The following is a 27477-nucleotide window of genomic DNA, read 5'->3' on the forward strand; positions in this document are numbered from 1 at the left end:
GTTGAAGTTTTTTGATGATAATCTTCTGGAATGACTCTTCCAGAGGATGTTGATGGTTCAGTGTCTTTTTGTTTTCATGATTCTAACAGTCAAATTGGCCAAACAGTTACTGACATCATTCAACCCTTGGCCCACAAAGCAAAGGGAAGGATCAGAGTTAAGTCAGATGGGCTCAGTATCTGCTTCTGGTTCTCTTAGATATGCCCACCCTTTCTTCTTCTCTTCCCTCCCTCCCTTCTTCCTTTCTTCCTCCCTTTCTTCCTCCCTCTCTCCCTTCCTCTTGATCTCTTAGGGCATAGGAGAGGGGCCTACGTCAGGGTATCATTTTTAAGTTCAGACTAGCAAGGTGAGAAGAAGTCTGCCAGGCAGATAAATGGGGCCAGGAGCATGTTCTAGGCAGAAAAGGACAGAAAGTTACAAGTTCCAAAGCAGTGGGAGCTCCAAATGGTAAGTGGCTGGCAGTTGCCCAGAGCCAAAGGCAGGGGTGTGGTGAGGCAGAGGACGCACTTGGCACGGGATGACTGTGAAGGACGTCAGATTCTGAAAGGCCCTTGTTTTTATCCCCTAGACCCGGATTTCACAACCTGGAGGTTGGATAAGTCTGTGTTGGCGATGGAGGAGTTGCCTGGTGTATTTTGGACATGTAGCATCATCTCTGGCTTCTTCCCACTAGATACTAGCACATGTCCCTCCACTCCAGATGTGACAACCCAAAATGTCTCCAGCCATTGCCAAATGTCCCTGCAGAGGCAGGACAATGCTGCCCAGTTAGGACCACTATTTCCGGTGATATGGAGCCTCTGAGGGTTTAGGGGCAGGACCGGGACAAGATTGGAAGGACACTCCCAATGGATAGTTCTACAGCTGCAGACTGTGGCTTAAGGGGGCTGACTGGAGGCAGACCTGGGTTGTGGGGAGATAGGGACACTTTTATAATAGCCCTGGAGGAAGAGAATGTGGATCTGGCCCGGGACAGGGCCATGAGGGTGGGGGTACTGGTAGCAGACCAAGAGATAGGACTAGGAGGGGCAGATTTGGAAACTGATCGCTCAGGGAAGCTGATGCAGGGTGAGCAGTTTAAAGCTGCAAACTTCGGCCTGGGGTGCGGGAATGAGGACCGACTAGGGACAGGAGATGTGAGTCTTTGTGGGCCTGGATCACCCACACAGCTCTGCTCATGCATCCACACATGCTCACTTGCAGACGCCTATGCCTGTCCACACCCCTCTCCCCATCTCTTCCTCTACCCTGCCTGTGCATCTCTCAATCCACCTGTTACTCTGGCAGATCAGCAGAGAAGGCAGCAGCCACTCCCTCCGCGGAGCCTGCCCAGCTGACTTCCTCGGCTGAGTTTTCCAGGCACTCCTTTGCTCCTCTGCTGATGCCTGCTGCTCACTCATGATGATAGTTACACTTACCATTTGCTGAGCATTTCCTGGGTTCCAGGCACTATCTTCACATTCTGTAATTTATCTTTGAGAGCCATCTTACTGAAAAGGAAAAAGGCTCAAGGTGGGGAATGTATTGACTAGCTATTGTCCCCTCTGCCAGGAGCGCCATGTGGCTGGAGCCATCACCTGCTTGTCTGTGGCCATGTCACCAGCCCCCAGCGTGCTGCCTGGCTCACAGCACGGTACAGAATGAGTTTGCATCTGACCCTAGAGCCTGGATAACTTCTGTGCCACATCCTTCTCTTTTCCTTCATGTTCTTACTAATAATAGATGTTCATTTTGAATGGGTAAATGAATGAATGAATGAATGAACTATACCTAGCATCAAGGGTGGCCTCCAGTCCTTGATTGCCCAGGAAATGTACACCCTTGTCCAGGGGAAAGCTGACCAAGTTTCCAGACTGAGGGTACCTGTTTTCCTGGCAAGTCTAGCATCTTCCAGCATTATATGCTCTGCTCCCAGAGAGGGAAGCCATCTGCCTCTGACTCTGTGGGCTCATCTGACACCCAGGCTTCTGGGATATTTCAAGCCTACTTTTAATGAGCCTTTCTGAGCCTTTTTTCCCTTAGGCTCAGAAAGCCAATTTTATTTTGCCAGGAAAGTAAAGACAGATTTCTGGAAGGCTCAAGTTTGCTCTAAAGAAAACCTGTAATTTGGGTGGGCCTCTAGTTCAGCAGGTCTCAGCTTTGGCCATCCAGAAGAATCACCGAGGGAATTGAAAAGATATTGGCACTGAGGCCCATTCCCCAAGGGTTCTAATGTAATTGGTTGAGAGTGGGGCCCAGTTATCAGTAAGATTTTGAAAGATCTCCAAGCAATTCCTATGTACAGGTTGCAAACCCTGTTCTTGTTTATGGACCTCAAAATCACATTCTTTTACCTCATGTTTCTCTTCTAGGGGGAGGGTGTGGGTAGAGAGGAGAAGGAGGATAGGAAGGAGGGGGAGAGAGATAGGGACACAGACAGGTGGAGAGACAGTCAGCTATCCCCCAGTTTACCCGTCGTAGGTGTGTAAGGTATCCAACAGCACGTCCTTCTTTTGGATTGGAGCCCTACTCCAGGGCAGGATGATATTTGCCTTAAATACTGGAATAAATTTATTAATGAGCCACATTCTGAATGGAGACCAGGTAAACCTGCAGAATGAGACCTGGGGAAGGGAAATATCTACGAGGGGAAATGGCCCTGGCAGCATGAAAGGGCTGGACAAAGGGTGAGGTGTCCACCATAGCCCGGAAGGGTTTGCTAAAGGAAGTGAGAGTGTGTGGGAGACTGACCCTCTGTCCTTCTCAGCTTCCCCTGTGCTGGTTCTGGGTCCTACTGTTTATAGAAGATGAATTGTTGGGCTGAGCAAGAGAGACTGTGAGCATTTGTTCCTGATGCAACAACCCACTAGGAGCTAAGAGGCTACCTGGCCGGCCTGAGCTTAGCAGTGGACCCAGAGACGGTCATCCTACCGCCTCATCCTCATCCACGGCACTCAAGAGATTTTTGTTATGTTGAAATTTTGGTGACTGACCAAAAGCAGCCTCAACCGGGAAGTCTCCCCAGATGACTTGCTGGCCCAGGGCAGGGCAGTCCTGGGCACAGGCCATGACTGTGCAAAGCAGGCCCCAAAACTGCAGGGTGGTGGCCAGGGCAGCCCGGGGCCCACCTCCAGCCATGTCACTTCCAGGGACTGGCCTCGGTCGTCGCCCCTGACTTCCCTGTCTTCCCCGGCCCCTCCCTCCCCCCCGGCAGGCGTGGCGTCCTGCACCTGCATGAGAGCAGCGGGATCCATGACGTCGGCCTGCCCCAGTGGCAGCTCTTACTCTGTCTGATGGTCGTCGTCATCATCCTGTTTTTTAGCCTCTGGAAAGGAGTGAAGACATTGGGAAAGGTAATACTTTTGTTTCTCTTTCAGTTAGGAGGTTGGCCTCAAAAAGAAATTTTTTTTCTAGTTATAACCAGGTGGTTGGTGAAAAAAAATGGACCTATAAGTACAAGAGAGCCCGGGTTTGAACCCCAGCTCCACCCCTGTTTCCTGGGAGAGCTTGGACAGTTCCCTTCTCTCCCCTAGGCTCCCCAGCAGTAGGGTGAGGGGTTGCAGGAGGATCAGGGCTCCTCACACTTTTCTGTCAAAACTGCCGCAGAGCAGAGACCAGGGAATGGGATATCCCAAGATATCCTTGGGGAAAAGGCAGAAACAACCTATTGACATGTGTGATAAATGACAAATCTTGATAAATAACCACTTGCTTCACTATGAAAATCAGTCATTCCCCCCTTTGAACCTTTGAGTAAAAGAGAATGCTCCAGAAGCTATCTAGTTGGGGCTTTGTGCTTCCTCTGGACAGTGCCGAGTGCCTGCAAGGGCCTTTCTCACCTAGGTGGCACGGCCCCGGTAGTCAGCCCCTCAGGGTGGGATGTCCTCAGGCCGTGGCCCATGTTGATCCTGAGGCCGAAGAACATCTCGAGAACAGTAATCTCATTTGGACCCTATGGGGTCCATGTGAAGCTTGACTGTATTAAAGAGGCTGTAGCTGGGAAATGTTCTTTCCATGTTTTGGTTAGCTATTTCTGTGCAACTAAGCACCCCAAGATGCAGTGATGTAGAATAGCAAGTATCTTATTATCTCTGATGATCCTGTGGGTTGACGGATCAGCTGGGCAGTTCTTCTGCTCCATCTGATACCACTGGGGTTACAGTCCTGGGGGCTTGACTGGGCTGGGACATCCAAGATGGCGCACACTCAAGGATGGCAGCGGGCCCAGGCTGGGGGCTCAGCCAGAGCTGTACAGCAGAACACCTCGGGTGGTTTCTGTGCAGCCTCTCCATGTGTCCTGGGCTTCTCACGGCATGGTGGCTGACTGCCACAAGCATGTTCCAAGCAGACAAGCCCCAAAGTGAAAATAGCTCTTCTAGTCACTGCTCGTGTCCTGATTGCCATTATCCCAGCAGCCAAGATAAGTCCTGTGATAAAGCCCAGAGTGAGTGCGGGTGGGACTACGTGCAGATGTGTGTTTGTTGGGGGTCACAGGCAGTAATCTGTAATCAGGCAGATTTGTGATTTTGCGAGAAGCTTCGTTAGGCAGCTGACTTTGGAAAGTGGGCTGTATCAGGGTTCTCTCAGGGACTCCAGAGCCCTTGGTCACACTATTGAAAGCAAAGCTTGTGAGGGGGCACCAGCAGTTAGTGGGGATGGAATCTGTCAAGAAAGCTTAAAATGGAACTTCCTATCAGCAAGTTGGAGACAGTGTCTGTGCCCAGGAAGAACCCAAATAAAATGCAGTCCAGGGCTGGAAGGAGTTCTGGGATAGAGCAAAACCAGGCTAAGGCCTCTACCATGCTGGCACTGGCACATAGTAGGTCTTCAGTAAATATTGATTGAAGGGTAACTCAGGAAAGGAGGGGAGGTAGGAAGAAAGGAGAAAGGGCGGGTGAGTGAATAAACTTGGAGAACTTAAGTTGTTCTTTTTAATTCAGTTCACCTTACTGCACACTTCCAGACACTGTGCCAGGCTTTGTGCTAGCACTGGTGATGCCAGAAAAAAATAAGACAGATCCCATCTTCAGTTGTTTATAATATTACATGTATGAAGGACCATTGTAGCCCGCCAGTGTCACTCGTTCCTCCAGTCTCCATCCAGAGATATATGTGTGTTCCCCTTTAAACGCTCATGGCCACAAACTATGCACACTATTACATGTCTTCCTTTGTTCCTTAACGTTACCTTGGAGGTCATTTCACATCAAGTTGCACTTTAATTGAAATACAAACTGTGGGCTTTTCACCAGTCATGAAACCAGTGCAGGGGTTGCCACAAGTTGGTGTTTCAGTTATGGCAATTCATACATCTGTGTGCATTTTGTCTCAATATATAAGGTTTTCCTTACCATGAGCTGTCGCGGTAAAAAAAGTGTGAGATGCTGTGTTAATGGAAGGAAGAAGCTCTTCCAACTGAGACGGGTCTGCAAAGAACACAGAGAAGGTGACATTTGGCTAGGTCTCTAAGGACAGGCACGGGTAGGTATGGGACAGAGGAAAGAGATTTTTGGCGGAAAGAACTGCCTGAACAAAGCCACAGAGGTGCAGAAGGTCCAGGCCAGCCTGGCCAGCCTCCCTGCACCCTTCCTCGTCCTCAGGAGCAGGGCTCTCCTGCCTCTGCAGGCTGCAGAACTGTAGATGAGCGAGGCTTACTGCTGCTCCTGGCCTGGGTATGGGGCCGCCACAGGCTTCTAAAATGCATCCCAAGGTTAAGTTCCTTGCAGCCATCACTGACGGGCTACAGCTTGCCCCACCTAGATCAGCACTTGGGAGGAGCAAAGAGCATGACTTGGGAGGAGACTGACACTAAAAAGAGAAGCTGAGCTGAGCATGGTGGGTTCACCCCTCCCCTGAAGAGTGTAATGAGGGGCAGAGCAGGACTGCTGCCCTAGGAAGCTCCCCACCTAGGTGGAAATACATCCACGGAAGCCACAGCCCACATTGTGCGTCAGTCTCCCAATGTTCCTGCAGATGAGCAGGCAAGGGCCCCTGGCAGCCCATGGGAAGGGCTTTCTAGAATAAGGAACTTCCATCAGGACATTCCTGTGCCCTGTCTTTAATTGGTTTTATAAACTGGCTCATGAGAAAGCCAAAAGCATTGCTTACTTTTTCCCAGACTTCATCTGGCACAGGACATGGAACTTCTCTTAGCAGGCTCCTGCAGCCACAGAGCCGACCTGAAATGAACTGCAAATGTTCACACTTCCGGTCTTGGCAAGTGATGGCTCTGCACTTGGGAAGATGTGTGATTCCACAGCCAGCAGCCAGGATGTGGAGGATGGAGTACGGTCTGAATCAGGAAAAGGGATTACCCAAGACCACACGCTCTGTGGACCTTGGCCCACTGACTACCTCCGAGCAGTGGATTGAGGTTTGAGTCAAGAGTTAGTTGGCCCCCAGGGAGGCGGGCGAGTATGTGCACACCGCCGCCTGCCACCCTGAGTCTGGCCTGCCTCCCCATCTCATGCACTGCTGGCTGAGCTGGCCCTAGCAACTACAAGTCCAGTAACTGAGACCCTACAAGTTGGAATGGAAGAGAGGCATCTACTCCCACCTTCCTGTTCACATGAGGAGGCTGAGGTCTGGAGAGGGACAGGGCTTCACAGCAGTCTAGCCTGGCTAGAAATTGAACCTGGGTCTCAAATATACAGGAGAGCAAGTGATAGGACATGGTCTTGCGGTCAGACCACCTGGGCTGGGGACCAAACATTTCCTACCAGGTGACCTGAGATTATAACACCCCCTAAGCTCCAGTGTCCTCACCCGCAAAGTAAGAGCAATCAGTGGCCGCACTTGCCTCCCACCCTGATGGAGGGTGGGCAAGAGGGGAGGGCCCCAGTGCAGGGCCGGCAGATGGACATGATCCTCGTCTGTCCCCTTTGTCAGCAGCCCTTCCAGTGCTCTGCCCCCACCTCCATGGGTTCTGCTGACTTCCCACTGGGTAGAGGGGCAGGCCCAGCGTCCCATGTGCTCTGTTTACATGCCGGGCTAAACTTTCAGAAACCCCAGACTCCCCTATGCCTGGAGAAAACAAGACAACAGAATTGGCCAGGGGCAGCCTCCATCCTCTGCCCACTTCCCTGCCAGCCTGTGGGCTCCTTGGGGGATGGAAAAAGACAGAACACCTCACCAATTCTGGCACAGGTGGTCTAGCTGAGGAGAGAGAAAGCCAGACCAATTAGGAGAAAACCTGAGTTCTAGAATATCTAAATAAAAAGTCATTCTGTTACTTTGGAGTTCAAGTCACAATTCTAGCCAAATCTTCCCACTAATGTGTCAATACAGGGTGGTCTTGACTTGCTTTAGTGACTCGTTGGGGACCCTGTTATAATGCACAGCATCATTTGCATACAAGCAATGAGTACTAAAATATTTACAGCTCAGTGTTTTCTGAAGTAACATTAGTGCATAACCCTCACCCCATAAATCTTCATGTGTCTTCATTGTTAGGGCAAATTTCCCTTAAACCCATTTCAAAGGATCATGAAGCCTAACCATTACAGGCTAAATCGATGCAGTTTTGCAGCAATAAGCATGAACATTTATCCCTCCAGGTGACCTCAAACAATGCTTCTCAACCTTTGTGCACATAAGAATAACATAGCTTGTTAAAACTCAGATTCCTGGGTGCCACCTTGAGAGTCTGATTCTGTGGGGGTGGGGTGAGAATTTGCGTTTCTGACAAGCTCCTAGTGATGCAGAGGGTGCTGGTCCCTGGGCCTCACCTTGCTCCAGGAAATCCTTTGCCTAGTGCCTGGATCCTGAGCAAGATTTGCACACCTTCAGTGACAGAGTCCTCACCACCTCCCTGGGAAGCTCATTCTCTCTTCAGAGAGCTCAATTCATTAGAAAGTTCTTCCTTTAATGGAGCCCAGATCTTCCTCATTGTGATTATCAACCATAGGTTTGAGTTTGGCACCCAAGAACCACACAAATTGTAACCTTTATGGATAGAAACACAAACAGACCAGAAGTTGGATTTTGGTGCTGGAAAGCCGTGCTTTCTTGAACACAGAGGACGCTTGCCGAAACAATGGGCTGCTCATGGCTCTTTTCATCTTGTGCTCAAAGACAGACCAAGTCTGGCTTCTTGTGGCCAGAGGTGCACTGCAATTTGACATTTTGATCAGAGAAGACTGGGGTGGAGATGACAGAATCCAATTGTCCCTTCTCTTTGCCCCACATACCTGCTGGGCACATATTAGCATGACCTAGCTGTTGGCCAAGGATCCAGGAGCCTCCCTTTCTGCACAAGATTTTAGCAGCTCAGCTCACTTCTGCCATCAATTTTGAGCCAGACTCAGATGGTTTAGCTTGAAACACATGTACATGGACAAGATAAGTTCCCCTTTCGTGATACTTGACTGCAGTCAAGGTCAACTTAGTCATGTCCTTGGGGAAATTGAATCCATGCTGGAGCCTCAGATATGACTAATGAGGGCTGCCAGCCAGCCCCATGGGAGATTCCTTGGAGTCAGACCTGAGGATGTTGTCTTTTGATGGGTGAAATCTGGTCTCTTCCGGCCTGCTGGCTAGGCAATGGGTCTGCAGCTGTTGGTGTGAGTTGAAGGGGAACATCAGTTAGAACCCAACAGAAGCTCATGTGAGGGCTCCTCCTTGTGCCTGTCACCAGGGAGTTAGACCCATTTCTCCCACTTTGGGAGAATAAATCCAGGATTAATATGAGGCCACTCGGATGTAGTGGCTTCACTTTCCAAGGCATATTTTCCTCTGCATTTGTTTTTGGCAATTTGTCGTCCTCGTTCCTGGACCCCTGAAAGAAAACAGAAGCCTAAAGCATATATCTAGAAGCCCCTCCAAATGAGACAGTGTAACGATGGAGGAAACTGGAGGAACACCTGGATAACAGGAAAGAGGGGAGCCTGATTCCTATTCTGATTCCCTCAGAAGACATGACCAACTATTGATGAATTTAACTACTGTTGGACTCATGTGCTCGTTTATTCACTTGCTCATTCTTTCATTCATTCTTTGACTTAGTCACCCACACACCCTTGGATTTATCGCTGATCCACTCATCCGTCTACCTATCTGTCCACTCAACTATTTCCTCACCTAACCATCCACCTACCCATTAGCTACCCAACTCTGTATCCAGCCACCCAACCGTCCATCCATCTGTCCAATCATTCACCGATACAACATCCATATTCATTCGTCCATCCATCCAACAGTCAGTTTTTAAGCATTCATATGTGCCATCTTCTGGGGATACAAGCTTGAGAAATATTGAGATTTTGCTTCTAAGGAGCTCCTGGCCTAGTGGGAAAGACAGAAAAGGAGGATAAATCTCAGTCCTTCAGTACAGGTGTGGAAAACATGATTTTATGTCATATATCTCCATTTTTGTCTTGAGCCCATATCTTTCTAGGCTAGCAAAGAACTTTACCCTCCATCATGTTTCAGGGCTTCCATTTTCTCCCTGGAGATATGTGAAGATTCTAGAGGCTGTGTAATGCCAGCACTTTGCGGGGGAGGGACCGTTTGGTCTTTAGGTCACATGTCCTCTTATGTTTCAGCTGAGTCTCCCCTGAGTCTGGCCACCTTGGCCCTGAACAGACTCTGCTGAGCCTTCTTTCTGCACAGCCGCCTGTAGCAGCCTCTGCCTATAGCAATGGCCTTTAGCCTTGACCGCTCATTGACATCACCTGGGGGGGTTTAAACACACTGAAGTGCACGCCCCACCCCAGACCAATTAAGTCAGAAACTCCAAGAATGGGACCTGAACTTTGACGTTTTTATGTAGAACTTCCCCCAGAGTATCCTGACATTCAGGGAAGCCCACACAACCTTCTCCCGGCCCCCCTTTCTTCTCGGTTCCTCCACTTGAGGCAAGGAGCAGGGGTGTGGTGGGGGCTGCGGGTGACTTTTTCTAGTCTGGGGATGAACTTTTCCCTGATGGGTTCCTGGACAAGACAGTTAGTTGTCCTACATCCATCCCAAGGTAAAGGCGGCCAGAGATTGCTTTCTGCCCAGCCACCTGCCTCAGTGGACAGTGAGCTTAGGAGAGTTTGCCTGAGCGAAGGTGAAGGAGAGAGAGGAGGGAGGGGAGGGGGCACAAGGAGGTTGTGCTTAGTTCCACGGGGGCGACTGGGAGGGTCAGTAGAGGCAGCTTGTGGCGGTTGTGGCACTGGGAGCTGAGGGAAGCTAGTCGAGTCCTCTCAGCCCTCAGCTTCGGTGGCACCGCTGTTCCCAGGTGCACTTTCGCCCCTGGACTCTGAGCTGCTCTGGGTGCGGCCAGCATCTGTTCTCTGCCTTGGAGCACCAGGGCCTGGAGATGGGGCTTTTGGCATGTGTACTGCATGAGGTTAGGTGAAGGGAGGGTGTGCCTGGCTCCTGGGAAAGGGCCTGTGCCCCCGCAGCCCCACCAGGCCAGTGGCAGAGCCGGGCTCTCACGGCTAGCTTGTCCACTGCCACGTTGTGTGGATCACGGCCACGCTGCCTTACCTCGTGCTGTTTGTGCTCCTGGTCCACGGCGTCACACTGCCCGGCGCCTCCAACGGCATCAACGCCTACCTGCACATCGACTTCTACCGCCTGAAAGAGGCCACGGTCAGTGCCCAGCGACCACCCCCTGTGGGCCAGGGTTGAGGAGGGTTCTCCACGCCAGCAGCAACAGGCAGTCTGGTCCCAGCCTTGCCTCGAGCTTGTGGCGTAGCCTGGGATGGAACCATCCCTCCCCGGGCTGCAGCTTCTCTATCTGACCAACATCCCTTTGATCGCACCTGCTGGTCTTCACAAGCCCGTTGCAGACCCCTCTTTTCAAGGAGAGCAGTACCCTGTCCTGGTCCTGACATCTACCCTGTGACATGGTTCCCTCACCCACCCCAGCCACCTCAGCCCTCTTTCCACTCTCAAGTCTCCACCTCTGGCATTGCTACCATCCTCTGATCTCACCATAAGGAGCAGCATCAGACCCACAGAGGTCTGGACCCTGCTGACTGTCCCCCCACAGGCTCCTGCAGCTGTCCTGCCCAGAGACACAGATTGTGATGACAGTGGGTTAATTCGGAGTGGATTCCAAAGCAGTGGGGTGCAGATGGGAGCCGAGACAATCTTGGGGGTGCCCCATCCCCTGAGCATCTTCAAATCACGGCTGAGATGAAACCCAGCCTCCTCCCCCGGGCCCATCTCAGTTAAGATCTCCCTCACAATTCCCAAAGGCTTCCTCACGCTCGTCTGACCCCACAGTATTCCTGGCAGGCAGCAGAGACAGAGGACGAAGAGGGATGCCTCTCAGGAGGCAGCTCCCATAGCTGTGACACCTCACCAGACCATGGGGCTTTAGCCCAGTAACCAAGAGAAAAACCTATTTCCTTAGTAACTGTCAGAAAGAAAACTGTCAGAGAGCATAAGACTCGCACCAGCCTTGTAAAAACAAGTTTGTAAAGCAATCAGCCTCGTGAAACAAGTTCTATCTGCTCTGCAGCTGTTTAGATATCCTGAATCCTGACAAGTAGAAACGGAGCCTGAATACTGTCTCAGGAGCACATGTATCTTCCTCCATCAGATTGCTTCTGTTGCCATACACTCTGCTTTCAAAGTAGGGGGAGCCCAGAATAATGGGATTGGGGAGATGGAGAAATCTCACAAACCTGATTTGCAGCTCTTAGTCTGGGTGGGCTGGGAATAGTTGCCCCCTGCTACAGAGATGAAGAAACTGAGATTAGTGAGGTGAAATTGACCAGGGCTAGGCCACAAGGCAGAGAGGGTAGAGAGGGGCTCATATCACCAGCTTTCAGCCATGTGTTTTCATCACCCAAAAACTGGAATAAGTAAACCCCGTTGGCCCCTGAGGAGTCACCACTGGCTGTGAGCTGGCAGAAGGTGCTAGACACCATGATCCCTTTCTGATGAGTTATCTCCGTGATTCCTAACATGGTTGTAGCCCTTTGCCCTCACCTCATGCACACTCTAACCTGCTACTGTAAGTTTATTAATTTCCTTGGGAAATCAGGACATCAAATTGACTCAGTGAGTCCCAGGTGGGCTCCCTCGTGGCTACTGAAGACCAGGAGACACTAGACAGACCCCAGTCTCTCTCCATGGTGATTTTGAACAGGCTTTTGGGGTGGAGGAGTTGCATGGCTGCCCATCTCTGGCTCAGAACTCATTTCCCAAGGCTCAGAGCATCCCTGGGGCTTCCCAGCCCTCTGGGGCAGGGAGGCAGGTAGTCCTGCTCTGTAGGAAGCAGAAGGTGATGGCCTCTGTTTGCCCATTTCAGGTATGGATTGATGCTGCAACTCAGATTTTTTTTTCCTTGGGGGCTGGATTTGGAGTCTTGATTGCATTTGCCAGTTACCACAAATTTGACAACTGCTACAGGTAAGATCCTTTTCAGGGCTCTGGGAAGGTTTTAAATCCTAGGGATCAACACTCCTAGGAAATGAGAGAGAGAGGGCTGTGGTCTGGGGCAAGTCAACTTTTCCTCTTGACTTTCTTCTGTGAGATGAGGCAGGGTGGACCTCTGTGACCTCCAGAGTGGGTGTTCTATGAACTCTGACATGGCCTACGGGGTCCTGATGAACACAAATCAGAACACCTCTTCCAAGGATGTAAAGCACTGGGAGATCCTGGGGTTGGGTAGCTGGGACAGAGGGGCACTATGTGGCTTTCAGAAAAGACAGTACTGCCTGACAGTCCATCTGATGCCCAGGCAGGCAGTGGACTACTACGGCTGGTCCATGAGGGGTGAGGGCCTGGCAGAGTCAGAGGTAAGGCTGCAGGGCAGCAGAGACAGAAGACCAAGCTCTAGCTCAGTTCAGTAGGCACTTAATGCTGCCCCCTGCGGGCCCAGTGCTGTGAGGGCTTCAGGCATGGGCACAGATTGGGCCTGCCTCCATCACTCGATCAGAGGCTCAAGACAGAATCACCGCCCCTCTGGTACAAGAGAGCAGGCTGAATGCATACCGGCGGGGCAGGCTGTAGGAAGGCCCAGGAAATGGGGTGATCGGCCCTCTGCTGGGGCAACCAGCAAGAGTGTGGAGGTGAGCCTCAGAGGACAGTTGGGACCGGGATGGGAGACGGGGAGGGGACAGCAGGCATAGGGGGAATGGCATGAGCAAAGCCAGGGAGGGCATTGAGTTTGTGGACCAGCAAGTTGCCTGGTTTGGTTTGTATAAAGTGTGCCAGGAACGCATATGAAGTAAGTCTGGAAGCAGGGTTGGTTATGTTAGCAAAGCTCTTAAATGCCTTTGTGAGAAGGTGAGAGACACTGAGAAGTTGCTGAGCTTGTTGAAAAGGAGGCTGGGGACAGGATTCCCCAGTAAGAATTTAATACCAGACTGTGGTCTCCGAATGTTTCATCCAGAAGCTGTTACTTATTTCCTGCACCTGCAGGGACTTTCCAGGTGATGGTGGGGCGCTGGGGTCCCTGGCACAGGAAAACTGAATGGGGGATGGCATTGCAGCCGAGACTTCATAGACGGCACAGCCGTCCATGAGCAGGTTGGGGAGAGCCAGGCGACTTGAACTAACAGTGTGTCTTCCCCCAGGGATGCCCTGCTCACCAGCACCATCAACCGTGTCACCAGCTTCATCTCGGGGTTCGCCATCTTCTCCATCCTCGGCTACATGGCCCATTGCCACTGAAGGTGGGTGGGCAGATGCAAGAGGAGGAGGCTGAGAAACCGCCCTGCATTCATGGCTGTGCAGCTTCCCCATGGCCTCAGGACTGAGGCTGCTGGACATGGAGCTTCCCAAGCTGCCCATGTGATAGGCTTCCTTTGAGGCTATGACCAGGAGCTCCAGGCAGTCCTGGACCCTGCGTGTGTAACAGAAGCTTCCTCTGAGTCAGGCCAGGTAGGGCTGATTTCGGAGCTCCCTAGACGAGCCCCCATGCTGAGCACCTGACATAGCTTCATTGGTTCTGACAGCTCCATGTGGCAAGTGTGAATGGGCCCATTTTAAAGAGGAGAAAGCTGAGACTCAGGCTGTGTAAGTTGTCCCAGGTCCCCCAGCTACTGAGCAATAGTGCCAGATTCAAGCTCTGACCAGTCTGACTGTGGAAACTGTGTCCTTCCCCACTGCTCCCCATAATCCACAAAGAAGCTGAGACCCGGGGAGGAGCTCAAATGGACTCTGAGGACAACAGACTTTTGAGAGTAAGAGGATCCTCACGGTGTGCAGGAGGTAGGATCCAATGCATGTAGCTGTAGCTCTCCAGGCAAGGCACGGCCCTCTGACCTGGCTCTGAATCAGCCTCCGTGCTGTGCAGTGAACTGCAAGCTGGAGCTCGCTGCATCTTTAGACCCTTGGTTTGCTCTGCCGCACATGGCTGACCAACTGTCATGGGCCTGGGCTAGGGCTGACTGGGCCTCAGAATGCTGCCATCTCCAGCTCAGACAGTCCCAGCCATTGGTGAGGTCCTTGGTGTTTCTTGCAGGAGCTGGCCTAGTCTTCATCCTGTACCCAGAAGCCATTTCCACCCTGTCGGGATCCACATTCTGGGCTATTGTGTTCTTCATCATGCTCCTGGCTCTAGGAATTGACAGCTCAGTGAGTAAGCCTGCCCAGGATACACCCCACCCCACACACACCACTGGGCCTGAGCCTCCCCCCACCCACCCCAGCTACCCAGCCTAAAGTTCCCACCATTCAAGCCTCTGGTTGGTAGTTGGTTCCAGAGGCCCTGTTTAAATACAAACATGGAAGTGAGTCCTCCCTCAAAAAGGCAAGACTTAGGCCAAAGCCAAGAACCAGTAGAAAGCTTGTTGGCATCATGGAACTGCACATCAGAGAGGACCTCAGATAAGCCGGCACAGCAGGCCCCTCTTGAGGACAGGGACACTGAATTCAGAGAGGGTACCGATGGAACTCTTGTTCTCTAACCAAGCATTCTTCTCACCATATTTCATCAACAACAACCAGCAAAAACACATTAAGCCTCATTCATCTTAGGACCTTTTAGTTTATGCATATGTAAGATGCAGTTTACTGATGTCTTATTATATCTATGTCTACCTTTTGTATATTGTGCCTGGAAATTTGCAAGAAATCTTAGGGTAGGGCTAGCAAATAGGCTTCCTTTTACTGCCTTTTCCTTTCAGTTGGTAGATCTGCTAGAAGCAGTGTGTCGAGGATTCTGAGGCTGCTTCCCAGCACACAGGAGGGAATATTGCTTTTAATTAATAAATAGTGTCTGCCAAGGGTAGAGGAGACCTGCATGAGGTAGAGAATGGTGGCATGCATACTCCTTGTCTGCCATCCCAGTCTTGGGATGTCACTGATGTAAGCATGTAATTGTTACTCATGAGGCCATAGCGAGGGCCTCATAAAGAATAGATTTGTCCATAGCTATGGGATAAGAGACCCTTTCAGACTGAGAGTCTGGAGTTTGAAGTTACTACTTGATTGACAATTACAGAGGCAGCCGAAAATCCTTGTCAGAAACTACTACCTATACTGCAATCACCGGAAGCTCTCCTTTGGTAGATGTTTCCAGAAGCCCTTATTAACATGCAGATATATTACATGCGTGTTTTTGCCCCCTCTTTCCCCCCTTGGCTCCCAGTGCCCACTCGGGCTGATTGAGAGGGTCAGGTGCCTGGGATTAGGAGAAGATAGGAGTTAACTCTTCACCTTTCCCACATAGTTTCCGAGTTCTATTCTGGCTGAAAAGCTGGCAGAGGTGGGATGAGGATGGAGAAGGCAGAACCGGCCGATTTCTCTAGAGAGGCGAGGCAGCTGGCAGGGTGCCTGAGTCCCCAGCTGCAGGCGGCCCCAGGTGGCCTGGGGCCTGAGACCGAGGTGCAGGGAGCCTCTCACTTCTGCTCCCCACTCTGCCTGGTTCCCTCCAGATGGGAGGCCTGGCCGACGACTTCCAGGTCCTGAAGCGACACAGGAAGCTCTTCACCTTTGGAGTTACCTTTGGAACTTTCCTTCTGGCCCTATTTTGCATAACCAAGGTGAGGCGGGGCTGGGCTCTGGGTCACTCAGAACTTGTGCGGCTGCATTTCCACCCAGTCAGACATTCCCAGATGGGGTGAGCTCAGGGGGAGCCATGGGGAGCCGGCATCCTCAACCCGGTTGGGATCCCCTGGGGTTACATCCCATTGTTATCTTCTACCTCTGAGCCCGAAGAGCTCCAGGCAACCCTACTAGCTGCTTATTGGCTTGAGAGGCAGAAATCTTTTTGAAACCCACCTGGCCTTTGACTGGCTACAGTACCCACCCTCAGACCCAGGGACTCCAAAAGGCCTTTGTAAGGATGCGAACATGTGACATCAGCACAATAGCACCACAGGCCTGTCACCCACATTCTGAAACTGGGTTCTAAGCAAGTGGGACAGTTGGCATACACATAACAGTCAGTGGCCATTTCTAGCCAAGGTGGCCTCAGGCTTTCTCCCTCCATGCCCCAGGGTGGGATATACGTGCTGACCCTGCTGGACACATTTGCCGCGGGGACCTCCATTCTTTTTGCTGTGCTCATGGAAGCCATTGGAGTGTCCTGGTTTTATGGTACGTGCTGGGCCCTGAGTGGGTGGGAAAGCCTCAGGGCCCCTGCTGCTCCGGGACCCTCTGCCCCTGGAGACGCAAAGGGCCTTCCCATTTCCAGGACAGCCCCTGGCTGATTCCAGAACGAGCAGGTCACTTATCAGGAACAGCTCTCCCAGCCCTCAGCTCATCCTTGCACGCAGGCCTGTTAACAGGAGGCTGCAGAGGCCCCCAGAGGCCTCCGGCGTCAGCTTTGAAAGGGGAAATCCGAGGAAGCTGCTCATCTCCAAGCCACGTAATTCAGCCTAGGGTAGGGCTGCCAGATTTAGCAAATATAACACAAGGTGCTCTTTTAAACCTGAATTTCAGATACATAATGAATAATTGTTTTAGTATAAGTATGCTCCAAATATCGCATGAGTTGTAGTTAAAATAATGTGATTTTCATGTTCTATGTGAAATTCACATGGAGCTGGTGCTTTGTATTTCCCTGGCCACCTTATTCTGGAGCTGAATAAGGAGAACACATTACAAATTGTCAAAGGTGTTTGTAACTGTGCATTTTTTTCTGCAGGGGTCACATCAAAGTGTTAGTTAGTCCTGTCTCACTCTTTTCTACTAGTCAGGCAGATGGCAGTGTGATTGGGCTTTTCTGCCAGATGAGAATCAGGGAAGGTGCTGTGGTCACTTTCAAGGGAGCATGCGCAGAGGAAAGAGAGGAGGGCTTTGCTCTCAGGCCGCCCGGCTGTGGAGACTGGAGCAGGTCCCCTCCAGCCCCAAGCCCTGCTTTCCCTCCGAGAAATGAATTGGGGTGGCACCTGAAAGGTGATACTGCCCCTGAGTGTCACCTTCCCCTTGTTCTTCACCAGCCAAGGGCCAGAGTGTCCTGTCTCACTGCCCTGCTCCCCGCCTGAGTCCAGGCCCTGTGGGAGGGCCCAGGGGGTGGCTGGGGCTGTGCGGGGCCACGTGACGGGGCTGCCCTGTGTGTGCGCAGGTGTGGACAGGTTCAGCAATGACATCCAGCAGATGATGGGGTTCAAGCCGGGCCTGTACTGGAGACTGTGCTGGAATTTTGTCAGCCCTGCCTTCCTCCTGGTGTGTGGGGTGTGGCTGGGGCTCCCTGGGGCAAGAGGTCTGTGCCCAGGGTGGCGGTGGGTGAGCATATTTTTTTCCTAAGGGAGGAGGTTCTGGGAGGCAGAGCCCTGCTCATGTGACAGGACGCATGGATGCTCAGCCCTGTCATAGCACGGTGGCCTTCCCCCCTAGTGGGGTCTCTAGCCTGGGGCTGGGTCCCCAGGGGGACGGTGTGTGCCACCACTCAGCCCAGCTCCAGCGTTACCTTTCCATTCTTCTTTTTCTTGCTCCTATTGTCTTTGTCTCTTTTTCGTGACATTGGCTTCTTGAATTCTTCCTCCTCTCTCTCTTCTGCCCTTCCTCACTCTGTCCTCTGCCCGTGACCCACCTCCCTCCCTGCCCCTCACGTCCCTCTGATCTTTCTCTGCTTCTGTCTCTTTCCCACCTCCTTCCCTCCTCCCATCCTGTACCCCTGCCCCTCCGTCTCCTGTCTCTCTTCCCCGCCTCCCTTCCTGTTCCCCCAGTTTGTGGTGGTGGTCAGCGTCATCAGCTTCAAGCCGCTCACCTACGATGACTACATCTTCCCACTGTGGGCCAACTGGGTGGGCTGGGGCATCGCGCTCTCCTCCATGGCCCTGGTGCCCACCTACACCGCCTACAAGTTCCTCAGCACGCGGGGCTCCATTTGGGAGGTGAGCTCTGGCTGGGGGCGAGGGGCCAGGATGGGAGGGGGCGCCCTGAGCAGGGCGGACAGAAGGGCACGGACAGCAGACCCACCGTGGGGTCCAAGTCATTTACCACCCTGAGCCTCAGTTTCCACCTTTGTAACCTGGGGATAATAATTTGGACCTTGAAGGAAAAGGGGAGTGTTTAGCACAGTTCCTGGCACAAAGGATGTGTTCAGTGCCTTTTACCTGCTGTGACATTGTGTGTCATATGCCATATATGCTCCTCCTGCCATTCCTACTGTTTGTTATGCAAAGGGGTGCCCTGCAGTCCTTGAGTCCTCTAAGGATGTTAGACTGCCTTAATTGGGCCTTCTCCTGTTTCCCTTTCTAAGGAGTCTCATGTCCCCAGATGTCCCCACTCTCCCCATCCGAGCTCACTGTGACCCTGTCATCTTGGTTTACCTGCGTCCTTCCTGAACCTGACACCCGATCAGCCTAAACCAGAGATTTCCAAACTACACTTTCTTCTTCATCTGTACACATCGTATACACATATACATAGACAAGTATTCAGCAAACCTGTACTCTGAAATCATGTCTTTCCTAGTCTTGGGTTCGTAAAATACCTTTTCATTTATAAATAATGATAATCTTTTCTACATGTCCTTACTATGCAAGACTGAGGTGGCATTCCTTTCGTCCCTCACTCCACAGACACTGAGAGGCTATGACCTGGGCTGGATTCTCTCCAGGAGCTCATGTTCTAACTGGGGGACAGATGACAGTGAGGATGTAAGGGGCCCACATGGAACCTTAGGGAAGAGGGACCCAGGCGGGGCTGGGTCTGCCCCTCCCCCAGTTCCTTGTACATGTTTCCTGGCCCTGAAATCCCAACGTCTGGGAGCCTGTGGGTCGCTGGGAGGACCCGTGTTCTGTGGGCTCATCCGGGACGTGGGAACGAGGACCTGCCTTGAGCTTTTTATTCTTCACACTCTGGGACCGGCGAGGGCATCTTGCCATCTCGGGATCGGTGATTGATTCTCAATGTCTTCCTGAGTCCCGACCTGGTCCCCTCTAATCTGCGCTCCGAGCTTGTCCTCTGCAGCACTTTCTCCAGTCCTGGTTTTGGTGGCCTGTGTCTTTATCTGTTCAATGCTAGCCCCTTCCCTGCACTGTAAGCACCCCCCGGTGCAGAGCCACTGGGTCACCTTCAACTCTGGACCCCAAGGGCCTCGTCCAGTGTCTGACCACAGGGCTCACTGAACATTCACTGAGTGAGTGACTCAGTGACCAGCTCCACAAACAAGGGTGGCGAGCATCTTGTGCAGACCTCACACAGTGTCCATGTGGGACTTAAGGGCCAAATGGCAGGTAGCCTTTACCTGGGGCGTCCTCTGGGCCACTGGGAGGGTGTCCCGGGGCCCAGCTGGGGCTCTGCCCCTTCTCCACCCTCTCACAGAGACTGGCCTATGTCATCACGCCAGAGAGTGAGCATCTCCTGGTGGCCCAGAGGGATGTCAGGCAGTTCCAGGTAGGTGCAGCCTAGGCTGTTCCGGGTGCGGGCCGTGGTCTGGGTTCTCACTGCTCCCTGCTGGGTGCTGAATGCCTCAGATAGGATCACACCCCACCCAGAACAGCTGTGGCTCTAGGTATTTGGGACAGAGGAGAGGGGCCTGTCCGCTGCCTTCTACCAGCCCTGACTGCCCCTCTGCTCCTGGGTCCTGGGATGCCAAGTCCCTAAACACTTTTTCCCTCTGTGAACTGTCACCAGACTAGGCTGAAGATTTCTTACGTTGAAGGAAGACCCGCAGGTATATCAGTTACACACTGACCTCCTACCCCTTTCCCCTTAAAAGAATTCGGGGAGAGGGGATGGGGAGGGCCCCACCAAGATCCCTGTTTCAAACTTGCTGTCGGACTTTGGGAGGGCTCTTTGGTGCTTTCTGGGCCAAAGTGACAATTAGGAATCAACCTGCATGTTCTCCAGGGTCTCTGAAGTGAGAGGCACGTGTTCTGCCTGCTCTGTGCTTCCTGCTGGCCCTGGTGCTCTCCACCCATGCCCCCCGGCCCTGGCACACCTTGCTTTCTCTCTCTGCAGCTGCAGCACTGGTTGGCCCTCTGAACCTGACCCCCAGGAGGGACCCTGCTGTGCCGATGTCCAGGTCAAGTCACCACCACCCTGGACGCTGTCCTGGGATTCCTCTCCTGGAGGCGTTCTTTCCTACCCTTCTTCCTCTTGTCCCAGTTACAAATGCTGTGCTCCGGTTTTCATTCACCTTCCGTTCACCTGGCCTGGGGACTGTGAGCTTGGATTGGTGAGCCTTGAGGGAGAAGAGGAGAGGAGGGAACAGGAAAAATGACTCTGTTGAACTGCTTTTGCTTTGGGAGGTCTCACCCAACTTGGGAGCGGCCCAGGCTGAGCTCCACAGCGCGGGCAGAACTCCCCACCTCGTTTACTTGTACTTTAGGCCACAGAAGAAATCCTCAGTCCAACAAATCAGATAGAGGATATTGCTTTTTTATGTCAAACATCGTAAAACTAAACACAAACAAAAGCCGGCTGAGTTGGAGGCTCGGGTGTGGAGGACATAGATCCTTCCTCTCTTGTCCACTCCAGGCAGCACACAGGGATCTGAACTGTGCCCTGTCAGGGGGTTTGGGTTTATTTGTCCCTGTCATGAAGGCCAAGGGCAGATGCTCTTGGGGATGGTGAACAGAAACCTTCAGAGTTAATTTTCACTCCAGCCAATGGAGTCTGATTTGCGTGTGTGCTGGAGTGTGGCTGCTGGTGGTCAGGTGATAGGTCATGGATGTGGAGGTCATGGGGTAGGATGGCGATGAGCTGCAGTGAGCGGTGTCTGCAGAAGTGCAGACAGGCTCACGGAGGCCACATGCAGGGCATGTTCTGTTAGGCACACAGGGCCCAGAAACCCAGCTGTGGGTCCTGAGGCCTCTCTGGGTGGTTGGGGACAGAAGCTCAGCGAGGCCAGAAGTGAGTCTCTACCATGGGATTCTCTGCTGTCCTCACAGGAGCGGGTGAGTGCCCAAGGGCAGCCTGAGAAGCTGTTTGTGTATTCATCGTTCACGGACACTTGCAAAAACCTTTCCCTGGGAATCCCACCCAGCACAGACCAGCAGATTCAAGTGAAGGAGTTGGCCCTGAAAACTCCCTTTGTCACTCTTCATGGACTGGACGTGGCACCTTGGAAGGCCGGGTGGAACCAAACACACAGCAACCTGGTCGTTCAAGCTGAAGAGAGTATTCTGAGTTGCTGGCGCAGACTGGTGGTTTTAGAGAATTTCCAGGTTGACGTCTGATACAGACTCGCAAGTGGTGCCCTCTGGTGGTAGTCATGGTTAGTTTCAGCTCATTCAGAGAAGTGATTTGTAGTTGAAGTTGGTGGCATTTATTTGGAGTTTCTATTTATGGTTTGAGTCTCTTACGCCCCACCCCCCCTTTTTGGAAATCTGGACTTATGGGGCTCTTATTCTGACTGTGGGAGCCCCTGTTGCAGAAACTTGGGTCAGGAAAAGGGGACCATTCCATTTAATGCTGGAAGTGCTGGGAGACACACATCCAGAAGGCTCTTTGCATGAAACTAGGGTGTCACTGAGCCTGATCAATCAATCATGCAGTCTGTGAAGAGGATTATGTAGAGGCCAGCTTGGGGCAAGGGGATGGTTTTCCTTCTGAAGGCCCCATGTCCCTTCTGAGTCAGGGTTCTCAGGACATTCTTTAGATTACAGGGGATCAATCAAGAGACTTCTAGGAAATATGAAAAAGGCCAGCCCAAAGTCTGAGACAGCCCAAGTGGCAGTTGCTGTGGACCCTGTAAAAGCTGGGGCCTGGGAGCCTCCAACAGGGTGGAACAGGAAGGCACTGGTCTGGGAGACGGGAGTGGGAGATCCACCCCTGATGGAATATGGCCCCGGAAGGGACCCGAGATCCTCCCGTGAAGGGTAATTCCCCCTTAATGTTACAGGTTTTCTTACAAAGCACTTTTATCCACTCCCATCTGCCCAGTGAGGACTGCAGGGCCGGCTTCTGTGTCCCCATTTCCCAGGTGAGACAAGCAAGGCCCAGCACTGCAGTCACTCTTGTTCAACGTTTCTCAGATGTGAGGCAATCCAGTTGGACCTCCAGTCAGATCCCCTGACTCTCAGCCCAGAGCACCTTGACATTCTGTGTTTGATATGGTTCACCCCACCCAGAGTCACCATTAAAATCCAACAGGATTCTAGTCAAGTGGCCGAGGGGTGTTTCTTAGCAAAAGAACAATGCATCAGAAGAAGGGAAAGGGGGAGAGGATGCAATTTATTCTCATCTAACTAGTTGCCAGAGAGAAAGTCATTCAGCTGCTTTCTTTTGGTGGCAGTGATGGCTCTGGGGAACAGCAGGGTGGGGAAAGCTGAGTCTACCTGGCTGAAATGAGAGCAAACAGCCAGAAAAGCCTGTGTCCCAGAACAGGGACACACCTGAGAGGCAGCCTGTGGTTTTCTCTTTGCATCTGCACGCGGCCCTTCTGCCTCCAGACATCCGTCCTAAGGGTGACTCGGAGGTGTAGTGCTCGCTGATCCAACCCCAAACAACACAGTGGTGCTGCCTTGAGGTGGAAGTTGGCCCCTGAGCCTGGGCTTGGGGGAACGTGGCCCCAAGCTGGGGCCCTGGGGTGTGGAGGGACCCCAGAAGAAGCCCTTGGAAGTTCTCGTGGAGGTGCCGGCCAGCCTGCTGGGTTCACCTTCCCTGCACACTTAATGCCGCGGGAGTACGTGCTTTATCCTAAATAACATTTGACTTATTTTTTGTGGCCTTTGTTTGATAGAGTTACCCAGAATCAGGGTGCTCCTGTGTACTGTATATTGACACTTTTGATATTTTACCAGATTTTAAAGGAATTATTATTTTCCACAAAATGTAAAATATCTGTTTGAGACCATTGTGTTAACATCTACTCAGTGTCTACTTATTGAATGTCCTCCCGTTAGTTGGTCTTCATTCTAGATGCCAGCAAGACAGAGGGGAAGGGGAGCTGCCAACTCTTGCCCAATATCCTGCTGAATGAAAGTCCTGGAAGCTGCCTTAATCCTCAGCGGGGTTTCCTCCAAGTGGGGACCAGTCTCCTCCCAGATGATCTGTGCCCCAGCCCCAGTAATGTGAGACCAAAGCAGTCCTGCCAAAGAAGTCATTTCTTAGTAAAGGAGCCCACTGAGTTCATTTCATTTGTTTGTTTGTTTCCTTTGAAAGCTATGGAGTGGAGAAGAACAGAGAGGGAGGGTGGTGTGGTGGAAACAGCACAGCATTTAGAGTTGCACAGATCTGGGTCTGCAGGGGACTAGCTGGTTTCTTGGGAGAGTGGCTCCATTGCTGTGAGCCTCAGAGTTCTTTGTCTGTAAAGGCATGGTTGGATCAGATAATCAAAGGTTCCCTAAGTCCCAGGACCCACAGCTCTGTGGATGTCAGCATAGTGATTACTACAATCAGAGAAGTCACCGAGATACTAGTGACTGTGAAGCTGCTCTTGGGCTGCCCACACTCATCCCACTGTTTCTCCACTTCTGTGTAAATAAGGACTGTTCAGTGGTGCCCTCTCTGTGTCATGGACTGTTCCAGTGTCAATCAGATTTCTATGTCTGGTGTGGATTTATTTTAAAAGCTGTGCTCTTCATGGAAAAATAAGTGTATACAGTAATAAAGACTATTTCCTGTGCTGTGTATCTAGTAGCAGATTCTTCATGAAGGTGGTGCTATAAATTGTGCCAGGCAAATGGACTTCTATGATCAGCCTCCAGCTAGTAAAGAAGAGTTTCTGGTCATAGTTGCCCCTGTTTCACCCAAATAACTTTTTATAACCCATGGAATAGGAGACTGGGAGGGGTTGAATCTGTAACCCCAGCTCTGAGATTGACACATATGCTTATTTAAATAGAAAGTGGGTGCCAAGTTAGTTATCCAGTTTTGCTTTTTCATTTCGAGGGCTGAATTTCCAGGGGGTCAGACCCTCTAATTGGACAGAATTCAATGCGTAATTGGTTGCATATGTGCATTTTTCTGGGGAGGCTGCATTAACCTTAGTACTAAGCACTATCATTGTTTGGGAAAGGTATAACTTACATTATTATTTTTAATGCAAGTCAGCACGTAGACAGACACCAGTGTAAATGAGGCACTGACAGATAACAGTTCAGTCTGTCTTCAAATATGGAAAGGCTTTCAGGGAGTTGGTTGTGGGCCCAAGGGCTGAACTGAGGCCAGCGTTAGGAAGTCCAAGAAGACAGTTTACACGATTAGCCCAGACAGAGAATGGGCTGTTGCTGGAAGTGTGAGCCCCCGCAGCACTGGAGACATGCAGGAGGTGGCAGACAATGTCTCTTGGGTAGCCTGTAGAGGGGACTCAGTGTCACGTGGGGGTGGAGGGGGAAGGTTGCGTAACATCTAAGGTCCCTTCCATTCTGAGCTGCTGGGATTTTTTTGGTCTGTGCAGCCGCATCAGCACGTGCAAATGCACTTACACTAAGGATCCCAAGGCAGTGAGTGGTGTGGACTGTCAGGTTGTGTAGACATCCCAGAATGGGTGCTCTCATTCTGGTCATTTTGTTTTAACTCCAGAATTGGAGTTAGGGTTTATTATAATGAATTAAACAAAAGGCAGCCGTGTCTCCAGTCCTCCGCTCATGCATGCTGACATTTAATGAGTAAGTGGCCCTGGAGGAGTAGGGGGGGAGGCTGGCCAGAAGCATAAAGGGCAACCCTGGCTGCTGCCCTGTCCCCTGGGCCAACAAATGTGGTAGGAGAAGCCTCACTTTAGGCAACTGGTGGGCTTTTGAACCATCCCAAATCTAGTCACGCCCTTGTCTGATTTTTGGAGAGAGATAATTTCACTTTTAATCTCCTCCCAAAAGGCACTGATATCGTGTAATTTCTCTCTAGGCTTCACTTTGTTGTCTGTACCGTGGGCCAGGATTTATTAAAACTAGTGTTCATGGGTGGGCTTCAAAAAATTTCAGAACTTTCTGAAATTAAGTGCAAGTTTTTGTATGGATGAGTCTGGGTCTACTTTTCTGAGAGAATCCATATAATCACCAGATTCACAAATGTTTAAGGCTCACAGCTGTATTACCTGTGGAGGCATCTCCTGATGATACGTGGTGTCAGTCTCTGTCCTCCACCCCAAACTAAATGAAGATGACACCCTGGCTTATTTCCAAAGCTCCATCACCCCAAGTTATGATTGCTCTTCATTTGAATCTTTCCTACCTCAAATATCTCATGTTTTCCTGACAGCGATCCTGGGAGGTAGGCAGCAAAAAGAACAATTTCCTCAATGAGGAAACTGAGGGCTGGGGTTGGGAAATGATCTACCCAAGGTCATAAGGGCCACTGATGGACAAAGTCCATGCTGCCCTCATTATACTTGGTGCCCTCTGGAAATAAGGTGGTGGTAGGGACCCGACAAGTCCTGACACATGCCCCACAGTTGTGGGAAAGGACAGCAAGGCTGTGAGGACTTGGACATCAAGGGACAGCTTGTTGCAGGGGAGTAGGAAGATCATTTTGTCATACAGCCTGAAAAAGAACAGTCAAGATGGGTCTACGTGGTTCAAGGAACAGTCAAGATGGGTCTACATGGGTCAAGGAACAGTCAAGATGGGTCTACGGGGGTCAAGGAACAGTCAAGATGGGTCTACGTGGGTCAAGGAACAGTCAAGATGGGTCTGCATGGGTCAAGGAATTGTCAAGATGGGTCTGCGTGGATCAATGCTATTAAGAGCCAAGGCTATGGAAACGTTTAGAACTTCCAGTGCCCACTTGAGACCAGCTACTCTGATGTTATGACTGAGTCACATTAGAAAAGTCATTGTGCAACCTTAGTTTCCCCATCTGTAAAATGAGAGGGTTGGTTTAGGTGATTCTCTAGCATCCCTTCTGTTTTTAACGTGGAGATGCTCTCAGGGAGCTGTCACAATGTTTATGGGCTAATTCACACTAACATGTGAACGACCACTTGTGTGGGCAGATGCTGGTAGACAGAAGTGTTCGTTGTTGCCTTTCATTCATCCTGTATATTTAGTGAAGGAGTCAACTTTTTCTGCAAAGGTCTCTACCACAACTGCTCAACTCTGCTATTGTAGTGTGAAAGCAGCTTTATCTACAACAGGTAATGGGCCAGATTTGGCCTTTTGGTCTGTGGTTTGCCCTGGCTTAGTGTAAAGAACAAAGCATTTGGAGTCAGACTAGGCCTGGGTTTGAACCCCAGCTCCACCACTCACCACTGTGGAATTCTGAACAAGTTATGTAAACTATCGGATGCTTTCTTGTTTCTGAAGGATGGGAGTAAGGCTGCGTGGGAGAGTTGAGAGGAGAGGGCCCAACGAGAGGCTGTGCGTGTCTGAGCGACCTCCCTGGGGCTGCAGTGCCGGGATCCGAAGCCCGCTTCCGTCACTCAGCACGTCAAACCTGGGCAAGGCACTGAACGTGGCTTTGCCTTGGGTCATTGCCTATACATGGGAGTGACAGGGCCACTTACGATAGCACTGTGGGGAGGATTAAATGTTAATATCATATTTGGAACAGTATCTGCTATGCAATTTGCTATTACATGTTTTGTACATATCAGCTACATAGTCAATGTCTGTTTCCTTCTTCTCACTCATCTCTGCCTATTTCAAAGGCAGCCCAGCTGCTATGATGTTTTCCTGTAGCCAAAAGTGTCTCTGTTCCTTCACCCCCACCTCAGGATGGCGCCCCTGCTGTTTGAATTTGGGCTTGGGTAGCCACATTTGAGTCTCCCTGGGCCCGAGTGCATGTGACCAACTGGGCAGAAAGTGCCAGCTTCAGGAAATACCAGCATCCACAGGCCTGCCAGGCAACAGCCAAACATTTGCAGGACCCACCTGCCCCACAAGCCCTCTGCTGTCAGCTCCCATTAGGCTGTTGGAAGGAAGATGCTTCCCTAGCCGGGCCACATCTCAGGCAGGCCCTGACCTCAGCTGCAACCCAGGGGAGGAGACAGAAGTATGGTGAGCAGAGACTCTGGAAAGAGTTGGCAACAAATTGGCTTCTGCTGTCCTGCTTATCTGCTACCGGCTCTGTTGGCCTCAGGCCTGGGAGGGGCTGAGCTAGGCCAGAGGAGCAGGACAGGAAGGTAGGGAGGGGTTGGGCTGCAAGAAGTCAAGGAAGATCCTCTCTGTCCACAGAAAAGGCCCTAGCAAGGATGGTGGCCTGGACATACCTAGGAGTCACAGATTCATTTTTTCTGCAACAGACAATGGTTATCATACAAGGGGCAGCCCCCAC

The 27477-nt window shown here is 51.5% G+C and overlaps 1 protein-coding gene across 1 annotated transcript; it reads left to right on the forward strand.

Moving 5' to 3' along the window:
* Positions 1 to 2646: 2646 nt before the first annotated feature.
* LOC118918798 (sodium-dependent noradrenaline transporter-like) lies at positions 2647 to 20413 on the forward strand. The gene is given in 12 exon segments (XM_057492873.1): positions 2647 to 2666; positions 3194 to 3332; positions 10405 to 10554; positions 12227 to 12327; positions 13497 to 13595; positions 14367 to 14499; positions 15801 to 15908; positions 16365 to 16464; positions 17435 to 17535; positions 18039 to 18206; positions 19642 to 19713; positions 20281 to 20413. Coding segments are annotated over 12 exon segments (1215 nt in total). The 3' UTR covers positions 20305 to 20413.
* Positions 20414 to 27477: the final 7064 nt, after the last annotated feature.

Source organism: Manis pentadactyla, chromosome 15, assembly GCF_030020395.1.
Source record: "Manis pentadactyla isolate mManPen7 chromosome 15, mManPen7.hap1, whole genome shotgun sequence".
In the NCBI taxonomy this organism is placed as follows: domain Eukaryota; kingdom Metazoa; phylum Chordata; class Mammalia; order Pholidota; family Manidae; genus Manis; species Manis pentadactyla.